Genomic DNA, 10,797 nt, shown 5'->3' on the forward strand with positions numbered 1-10,797 from the left:
GAAACCTCTTCCGTTTTCCCCAAGATAAACTTATCTTTCAGAGCTGCAGCATTTGTGAATCCCGAGTTCTTTGCCCCGTCCTGCACTGTAATGTATGAAACAATCTGTTTCATACACACACACACACAGACGCTTCAAACCCTTACCATATTATTTCTTTGCGCATCGTGACCACCTTAAAAAACCCTCAGCTCGCTCTATTCTCTGCTCACCTCTCACTGATCCTTTGCCAGTTTTCCCTCCCCCACACCCCTGGGGTTTGTCACTTGCACATTACATATGCATACACACTCTCACACATTGCAATACAAACTAGATCCCCCTCAACCCTATATAACCTCCCACCCCATCTCATGGCTCTCTGCAGCTTCATTTTGTTTCACATTTTCTTAAAATAAACAGAAGTGACTCAGCCGGTCTAAGTTGCCCTCTCTTTGTCTGGGCTGCCTCATCTCGCCAGCTTTATGTCTGACTGTTTATGTCTGCGTGTGTGCATGTGCAAACTTCCTTACAGTCCCACAGAGATTTCTACTATTGCAGAATCATTTGTGCTGCAACTCCTTTGCATTTGAAGTGAACACCTTCCCTCTCCTCTTTGTCCCCTCATACAGTTTCACCCTCCAGCCATGCAAGAGTTAATATTTCTCTCTGCGACAGGAGTGAGGGTAGTGGGTGGAGGGGCTTTGCTAATAACAATGCAGTGCAAACGGCAAACGGCAAACAGCATGGACACCCTTTCTCTCCTCTCCTCCATGCCACCCTTGTCTGAATCTATGCTTTAACTGCAGGACTCAATGAACCAATAAATCATAAGTCTCGAACCGTTTCCTAATTCTCTCCTCCAGACAGCAGCAGACAGTGTATGTCTTATCACGCTAATCTTTTTACCAGTTCCTCTTTGCTTATTGTTCCCAGCTCATCTTTTTTTCCATTGTCATTTCTCTTCTCATTTCATGCCCATTTGTCTTCTCTTTATCCATCTTCTCATCCATTCTCTGCTTGGCAGAGCAAAACCAGACAGGAAATGCAGGACCATGTCTGATTGAGTGGAGATTCATTTCCAAGTACTTCCCAAAAGCAATGCTAAAAAAATATATAATTAAGGAGATTTTTCATCAGTAAGTGTGCTTCTGCAAGTCACATTTTCTCCCAGTGAGAAGCTGTCTCTTTGTCTCTGCTCCTGCTGCAGCGATAGTCACTGCCTGAGTGTGTGTAGTTGTGAGTAGGATGAACCCATGTGTAACTTCCTGCATACACACATTGAGCTCACATTTGGAAATCAATCATTTCAGTTTAGATTTTGAATGTTCTTTGTGATTCATCTGTTTCCTTTTTTTTGATGCAGTTTGTCATCTTGTCCACAGTGTGAATAACAGAGAGACAACATGTGAACATGCATTGATGGATGTGTGAACACGTGGCTTCATTTTTCATTTTGCCTCGACTAATAAATCCTGTTATCAGCATCTTGTGATTTTCCGACCATTACATAGCAGGTCGCTAACACCATTTCAATACGAAAATAAATCAACCTTTATTGCAGACGATCTGATTATCTCATTCTGCTTATTCAGTTAGGTATGACCACCCACTCTGACCCGAGATCCTACAGAAATCCTGTTACAGTTCCCCCTGGCGATACAGAGTGATTCCCCCTGGGGTTCAAAAAGGCGTCCGACTGTGTGTATGTGGGAGAGGAGTGGGATAGAGAGAAAAAGGGGAAGAGAGGAGGGGATTATTTGGGCAGATATAGTCTGCTAATGTGCCGTCTGTAAGGATGGAAATAGGATTCATCACTTCACCCTGCCCTCATTAACTCTGTATTATTAAGGTGGAAGAGTTTATGGAGGGAAGGAGAAGAGAGGAGGAAGAGATAGAGACACACATGAAAAAAATATTTTGAGAAAGCTACAAAACACATGGGAATAACTGCAGGGATAACGCTTAATTTAATACAGTTTGGAGCTATTTGAAACCTCAGTCAGGGAAGCAAAGATTGTTGATAAGGAGCCGCTCTGTTGTTTTTTTGATGCGCATAAAGTGCAGAGCAACTGGAGTATACTATTTCTGGATATTTCCCAGTTCTGCTTCACTGTTCTCTGTGATGGTAATCCCTCTGCTGTGCATAGTGAGCTAGTGCTTGGTTCACACATACAAGGCAGAGTTGAATGAATCATCACTTGTGAAATTCTGTCTACAGGGGGCCTATTGTATCTTCTGTGAAAACGAGCATTTAGCTTATTTCGGTGCTATTTCTGTGTTGTGTTGCTGACAGACATGGGAGGAGAAGGAATGGATGACTAAAGCTTAGCTTATTTCTGAATAGACTTTCTCACTAAGCCTTATCCTGCTGGATGATTATATGTGAATAGAATACGAAGTACAAGGAGGGACGAATACAGATTTTTTTGTCTCCCAAAATTGACAAAATGAAGTTTGTCTCCATGTGCAGAATTTGTCGGTTTATTTTTGAATTTGTAAACGCATCCACATTATGCAGAGTGAAAATGTTCACAAGTTCACACTCACATATCCGCACACACTTTCACACACACCAACACAATCCAGGAAAGTGTACAAGGACATGCAAGGATGATGTCATTTGAGATTAATTACTTGCTTGCAAACACACAGCATGTAATGTATAAGAGGATTGGATTTTCATATTTAAAGGTAACAGCTACAGTGCATTATATTGTAAATCCTGCAACAAATCTAATTATGTCGTGTGCTAGCGCTCAGGAGTCATAAATTACAGTTGCGCACACGTCAACGCTCTGTCCATTTCCCTCCATCTCTTTTGTTTCTATTTCAGTGTGCTGGAATTTACATCTCTACAGATGTATGTGTGTGTATATGTGAATGAAAGAGGGATGGCACAGGGGGGAATGTGTGTGTGTCGTTGGGGTTCCCCTGGGACCAGCGAGCTATAAAACCTGTCTGCTCTCCAGTGGGGGAGGAGAGGAATAAAGCAAAGTGCCAAAGACAAATGGCCCCTGTTATAGCCACATGTGCTGCTGGACCGACAACAAAGGCGCCACTAGTGTGTATGTGTGTGCAGGTGTTGATGTGTGTGTCTTTGCAGGTGAGTGTGTTCAAGTGAGGAACAATGCGCCCATACGCATATACAGTCTTTATGTTGTCACATGTATTGAGAAATCACAAAACAACTCATTGACATGAAAAGAGTTGTGGGTTACATTTCCTGCATGGCCTGATTTCCCAAGTCTTGAAAAAAAGACTTTCTCTTTGTGGGTGGGAGGGAAGGGCTGGATCTTATATTCTTTTATAAAAGTCACCATCATTACAAATATTTTCCTTTTTCCACCAAACTCACTGATTCCACTATTAAAATTATATGTTCATTAGATTAGGCGATGCTATCCCGGATATGTGTGTGTGATCAGATTGTGCCTCAGATCAACTAAATGATACATGACTCCATGCAGCTGTTTCCAAAAGTACACAGTAGAAAACCAAAATGAAAGCTATCTTTATAGCACGAGTATACATTTTTTTATATGATGAAATTCACAAAAAATAAAGAACCTGGGATCAGAAACTTCAGTTTCCCCTTTTCTCTTTACAAAATTACATGTTCCCTATGTCACATTTAAGAAATGGAAGTCCACCACCCTTCTCTACCCTATCAATAATTTAAATACAGTTCCCAAGAGAGAAACATGCATAGGATACAGTACTGTATATTCTGGGCTTACTGCTGTTTGGGCTACCTGCAGAATGAAAATACATGAAACAGAAATATATGTTCCCTGTTTCCCTTATGGGAGTAATGAAGTGCTCATTAGCATGACACATGGTAAAGGAATTTCATTAATTACTATTCGCTGCTCTCTTGGGCTTGTTTCAGAAAGTCACTTCAGAAACAGGGCTCTATAGCTCGTACCATGGAGGTCCATACGATTTCTTCCCTTCCATCAGCCTAATTAGAAGGCAGTGGCTCTCCTGTACCAACATCTTTTCTGTATCCATCTGCATGTCTCATTTCTCCCACCTCATGTCTGCGTCTCATTTCTCACCCACACAGAGGTGCTCAGAGAAAAAAGGATTAAGGATAAGGAAGGCCTTTCTCTTTTCTAATTCTACAACACTCCAGTGAGTCCCTCATCATGTGTTGCTCTCAGCCCATCATTTTCCAAGGCTTTCTCTGGTTAAATGCACCACTTGATGGGTAAGGAGCCCGGTGAAAACCACAAATTCGTATCTTTCAGTGAATTTGATCACTGCTGAGATATGGTCTCATCCCGCTCCATGCTCTCATCACTTCAGCGATCCTTCTACCTAACCACTCAGGGATATGATTGCTCCTAGATGAGCACTATGTACCTGGAGGAAGAAAAAAAATCCCTTGCTTTCACTCATCTTTTCCACAGTGTGCATGTTGTGTGCTACATATATGTGTGAGTTCACATGTGAGAGTGCTTCACAGCAGAATGTGTGCATGAGCTGTGAGTGTAAAAAGCGTATACGTAGCTGACCTTCAGGACAGACAGTCTCTTACTAATGCTGACTTTTTTCCCTGGTGGAAGCTGCAGGGGTCAGGGTGTCTATTCTTCAATTCCCAGAGATATGGCATTGCCATGACAACAGAAGCAGGATTTTAGATTTTTTTTCCCCCTTTCTTCCTGCTGTTTCCCCGAGTAATTACGTCAACTTGCTGAAACAAAGCCTGACATCATTACATATTCCAGCCCAGATCAACTCAGCATGCATTTATGCAGGATTTATATCAGTGTGGTCCTCTCTGTGCTGTGCGACAAATCACACAGCAACCAAAAAGTCAAACTAAGTAGAACTTTTAGACTTTTTTAATTCTGAAAGAAGTTACCACAGCATCATTGTCAGGAGGAGCCAAGCAGGCAGGGACCCGAATGCAGGAAGGATATAGGGTTTAATAGAAAATACCAAAATCCAATCCAAAATTGACGAGGATCTAACAAAAACTGAAGGACAAACAGAAGTTAAATACTAGAGGAGTGATCACAAACACATGACACAGGTGGGGAGGGAGGAAAAACACAGGAGCACCAGGTGAACACAATCAGGTAATCAAACAGGAGGGAAACACAGAGACAGGAACAAACAGACATAACTAGGGGAGCGCACCTTTCAAAATGAAACACAGACAAACAGACCAATCTTGACAATCATAAACAATATACATCTCATTTATAAACTGTGGATGGTGTGTAAAAAAGGAATTAGCTACTATATGCTTGGAGCACTGTTGGTAGCAGTGCATATACAGCCAATAATGTTCACTGTGTACTCTTTTTTCGCTGTGTTTCCTCTGCTAGGAGAAGAAGGAGCTTGATGATCAAAGACATCCACATTTGCTACACTTGTAGTTACATAATTCATTATCCATTTATCAGTTCCTCACCAACATCTGTCCTGCTTCTTCCCTCTCTCTTCAAGATGATTCTTTTTTCTTTTCACATCTAAGCAAATGTGACAGCAGGGAGAACCTGTCTCTTTTTTTCTCAGACAAAAAAATGCACCTGATTTTACGTACTTTTATCATCACAGCAGGTCATCTTATTCATATTGTCACAGCCTGGTTTTTTTGATGACTGTCTGATTGTTTTGTGTGCCTCTTCTGCGAGGTGAAGCGCAACTTATTGTTGTTCAGCCACTGTGACCAAGCTCACCGCTCAGCCTCCCAGGACTGCTGTCATCAGCACAACCTCCAATACTACATCAGTGCCGTAATTGATCTGCCACAAAGTCCTCTCAGAGAGTTCTGTGCCTCTCTAAAACAACTCTCTGTCTCTCTGCCTCTCCCATCCCTCCCCTTCCCGCCTCTGTGAATCGTGTGTTTTATAATTAGCCAATTATTTGATTGTGTGCACCAGCTGAGAGTAAATATTAGCAGTGTTCACAGGGAGTATAGACCACAGTGAGTGGATGGTAATACATGTTGTTTGTCTGTTTCTCTACCACAGTGTAGTTTGTCTGTTTCTGGAATCCCTGCAGAATATAACAAGTAGAGTAAGGACATGCCTATGCAGACCAATATCTGATCAAAAAAAATCTGATCAAATGACTATAATGGCAGGAAAACATGTTTTGATAGTGTTACCATTTTTGGACAGTTTACAGATTCTATAAACTGACTTCATAACTCCAAATAACTTCTAAAATGACATTCAGGAATACAAATACTACCCATGAATATTCCCCCTTCACTGCCTTTGGATTAACTGTAGCTCGGCACCCGATTAGAGCAGCATCAGGTGCGCCACAGGCAGTGACAGAGCAGTTCACGTATATCGAGGACATACAGAGAAGGCACCTGCTAATGACTACAGTCTCCCCCAGTGCACAGATAATTAGAGGGTGGGAGTCCTAGTTGAACTTAAAACTGCTCATTCATATTCAGAGTGATGGTTTGAAGATACATATTTGTCTACCTAATGACCTTCTTGGCTGAAAAACACTACAGTAAGTTACACTAAGTAAGAAGACGTGATTGCAATTTTAGCCTATTAGCGTATGCGGAATCAGTTTTACAAACAAGCAAATAAAATGTCCTCTCCTTACAGGGAAAATGATATTGAGTTCATTAATATTCAGCGGTTATAATATGCCTTGTTCAAGGTATAAGGAAAATTCCTCATAGAACTCTTGCATAAATATGGATAGTCGAAGGAGACACCCAGAAGTCTTTCCTCTGAGAGCAAACACATAGCAGAGATATTCCATGTTGTCAGAATCACTCAAGTCACCCAAGTTGTCTTCGGTGTCTTGTCGTGTGTTTTTGTATTAAATCGGATGTGATTAAACCATGCTGCGACCGCACTGCCCTGCCACCTGCTCATCTATGGACCCTGTTTCTATGGCATTTGGTAACTTTGAATTGGTGTCTCTTCAAAGGGACACAACCATTCAAATCTCCGTACCCCCTGCAATTTCTTGCTTTTAAATGAAGCAGGATGTTCTGTTGCGGTGTAAAATCAAATCCTGGCATTGGCTAAACTACCCATATGGCATGTTAGAGAGGACATGTTGAGAGAAGACTGTCAACTCTCCTGCAGTGATCAGACTTACGGTATGGATTTATCCCTCTTGAGCTGGTGTTTTTCCAATGTTTCCCACCCACACATAATGTTAATGTTTTCCATGCTGGGAACATGCATGCACTTGAGCGTATAAGAGAACTCAGTTTGCTAGCAGTGTATTCTATAAAAAAAAACATTAAAACATATTTTATTGCAGATGTTTTTACACTATCCTGATACTGCCTTCTCTTGTTCAGTGTCTCCTGAGAGAAAAAGCTCATTATAAAACAATTCGCACCCTTTCCTGTCTTCCTCCTCGCCCTGTCTTCATCAGACATCCCCAGGGTGAATCCTTCACTTACATGCAAACAGTCTGTCGCCTCAGCTATCATCTATCTCTGCCATTTATCTCTCCACTTATCTATTTTCTTCCTGCCCTACAGTAAACATCCAATCATAATTTGATAATTGGATCCTCTTACTATTCCTGTATGCTTGGTGGTTAAATCATGAACATTGAAAGACTGCTATATATAGAATCAAATTAAAAATGGCTTTAAAATAGAATGGTGGTTCCAAGACTGTCACTTCCTGTTTTGCCCCCAGTATCGTTTTGTCCCATGGGTAGTCACTAAAGAGCACAATATTGTGGGCCATGCACAGATGATTTGAGAAATTGCTGCTACCCAGGGCAGACTAAAAATAAAACATGTTAAGTGGCTTGGGGGGGAGGAGGAAGAGTGAGTTTTTACAAAAGTGGATGCTTCCGAGGCATTCTTATTGCCTTTTCTTTTTCTATTAAAGTTTTCTCTTTTTTCTTTCATTTCAGATTGAAGAGACCCACATCCAAAGACAGCATTGTTAACTCACAGTCAAAGCAAGATAAGTGGCACGTTGAAGTGAAAATGCTTCCTTGAGATGACATTTTGTCCTTGGAACAATCAAGTGAAGGGCCATCATTACAAAGACCCTGAAGAGGAGAGACAGGGAGGGGAACACTTGTGACTCCATAAATGGACTCAGCACCCTGCAGGTGTCTTTGAGCGTGCAAAAAGAATCGATCCAATATGAGCATCCCAACTGGTTTCCAGGGACTGAGGGTCAATGTTGAAAAAGGGGAAAAGATTGGAAACAAAACCCAGATCCAGTTTCCCCAATCTGGGGATGATAATGCCAATCGGTTATCGTCAATTACCGATCAAGAAGGAAGAAGATTGATACATGACACAAGATACAGCACAAGCTCCATTCCTCCTTTGGTTTCTCAACGTGATTCCCCGGACAAGTTAGTGATCTGGGGCTCTGAGCAGCGGTGTTTGGAGCCTGACCTTGAAAAGTTTGAGCTTTTGGACTGTCAGGAGATACATACATTCTTGGGAAACAGAGATCAGGACGATGACGATGACGAGGGAGGAAGCTTGAGGGACGGAAAAGATGAAGGTCCCATGTCCATATCCTCAAGCTCAACTGCCAGCTCTGCTTCGACCGGCGTGAGAAGAAATGACAACGACAACAACAAAGTGGAGAGCAGAACACACAGGGACACAGAGGTGCAGAAAAGGATTGCCTGTCATAGCACTGAAGACTTGGACACATGTGTGATAGGCTCAATAGAGAAAAGGGACAGCAGGTCAGGTAGAGAAAGGGAGAGACGTAAGGGGGGTCTGAAGGAGTCCAAGTCTGAGACAAATGTATTCGTCTCCAGTCTGTCAGCTGTTTCTCTCAGCGGGAGTCTGTCAAATGTGCTGGATAGTAGTGCAGAGGTGCAGTCACTCGTCTCTCTGTCCTACTCCAAGACCAACCCTTATTCCAATACAAACCAAACTACCTCAGCCCTGACAAGAGGAAGGGCATGCCCTGTAGATGCTAACCAGAACTCCCCGCCACCGCATTCTCAAGAGAAACACGACCATCTTCAATGGTACAGGCAGGATCAGAGACAAGAAGATGTAGGTAAGCATAGAAATGGATTGTCCTATGACGGGGGGCTGGGCCAAAGAAGGAAGGCAGGATTTGAGGAGAGGGTGCTGCCACCAAGACGACAACAGCTTGTCAGACCCCTCTGTCAGACGGAGATGGGAAGAGCGAGGAGTTTAGCAGAGCCCAATGCTCATCAAACTCAGACAGGGCAACCTTCTTCCCCCAACCCCTTCCCAGATTCAAACAGTAATGGTTCAAACAGGAAGTTTACAAAGTCAGCTTTACGTGAACCCTCAGATTTCTCCAACCTGTACAACCCTACTGGAGTCTCACAGCCCAGGCAAAGCAACCAGACAGCTCCTCCTCCTGTAGAAAAACAGCCTGCCACGACTGCATGGCGAAATTCAAGTCTTTCCACTATTGAGAAGAGACCCCAGACTCAGTTCACATACAGAAGGAATTGCTCCAGTCCCAACAGGATGGGGGTTGATTCAAGGTCATCCACCCCTCCCCACTCCCCTCTCAGGACACCCCAGGGTTCACCTCGCAGGGAACCCTCCATGTACCTCGTTTCCAGGAATGTCCCTGGAGTGGTTAGACACCTCCCGTCAGGATGCAACCCCGCTGTAACAACATCAGCTCAGGGCTATGGCAACAGTTGCATGAGAGCACCAGTGAGAACCAATATAAGCACAAGTGGAATTCCCAAAGCGCCTCCTAACAACCAGCAGAGCTCCAGCCACAACGCCAAAGAGAGCTCCCCATCACCTAAACTCAGACCGAAAGGAGTCCGGCCCAAAATCATTACCTATGTCCGAAAGAATCCTCAGTTTAAGCCCCAGGTTGCTGACGGACCTTATCAGGTATCCTCTCTACCGTCCAGGCTGTCAGCTTACACACACGGGCAAACAGCCACTTCCTGTAAAGACACTACATCAGACCCCTCCAAGCCAGACTCAGACACCAGAGGGGCTCCAGTGCTCAGTGCCTCCAATCTGCTGTATGACAAATACCGCCAAGAGATGCAGACAAACATCTATCCATCAGGAATAATGAGCAGGAGTATCAGGGCGCCCGGACACACACACACCGTGCCGCCTGCACACACACACAGCCATTCAGCACCCCCGAAGCTAGGCAGCAAAGCAGACACCTTCTACAGGGCACCATCAGAGGTGAGTAATGTATGCCTTCAGTATTATAAATGTTACTTAGACAAATTCAACTTTCAGAATGATTTCTCTTGTTGCTCATTCTTATTCAAGAAAGGCTTTTGTGGCTTTTTATTATATCCGTTATATTACACGCATCACGTACAAAAACCAACCTATTCTGTTAAGTTTGATGATTCTGTATATCAGTTTCACAGGCTGATGGTTTCCCTCCCTCAGTAACCCATGTATAATTGATCAAATATCTTTTGCATTTTATTCCCACTCTTTCAAGAGCTGCTCATTATCGCCTCAAAATCATCCCTTATTGATTCAGATTAAATAGCTTCATTTGGCATTCATATTCATACAGCATCAAACACCAACATGCAAAATTAAATAGTTAATGCATGTTGAAGAACAAAGGCCCGAGGGACAAGAGGAATCTCCATGCCTTATGTGTCACTGAATGTTCGTTAGCATTTTGTCCTGCGCACAAGCTCTCGAGAGGAACACTTGCTCTTGAGTAAAGCGGTTTCACAGTTCATGTTGCCTGATCTTAGTATCCCTGCATGTCCTCACAATGTTTAATACTTCTACTCACAACAAATCTGTGGACACACTCCAAGATGGAGGATTGTTGATATCTACTGCACATGGTTAGCTTTATAAATATGCTGTTCTTAAATGTTCTGTTTCTGTAT

At 43.0% G+C, this 10,797-nt stretch overlaps 1 protein-coding gene across 1 annotated transcript in view; it reads left to right on the forward strand.

The window, feature by feature from the left end:
- Positions 1-10,336, forward strand: part of LOC134872142 (uncharacterized) — a 13,460-nt gene extending 3,124 nt beyond the window's left edge. The window contains exons 2-3 of the mRNA XM_063895295.1: positions 7,852-10,117; positions 10,304-10,336. Of these exons, the coding sequence (XP_063751365.1) occupies positions 8,090-10,117; positions 10,304-10,336 (2,061 nt within the window). The 5' untranslated portion in view covers positions 7,852-8,089. The remainder of the gene's footprint in view (positions 1-7,851; positions 10,118-10,303) is intronic.
- The last annotated feature ends 461 nt before the right edge of the window (positions 10,337-10,797 follow it).

Source organism: Eleginops maclovinus, chromosome 11 (assembly GCF_036324505.1).
Source record: "Eleginops maclovinus isolate JMC-PN-2008 ecotype Puerto Natales chromosome 11, JC_Emac_rtc_rv5, whole genome shotgun sequence".
Taxonomy (NCBI): domain Eukaryota; kingdom Metazoa; phylum Chordata; class Actinopteri; order Perciformes; family Eleginopidae; genus Eleginops; species Eleginops maclovinus.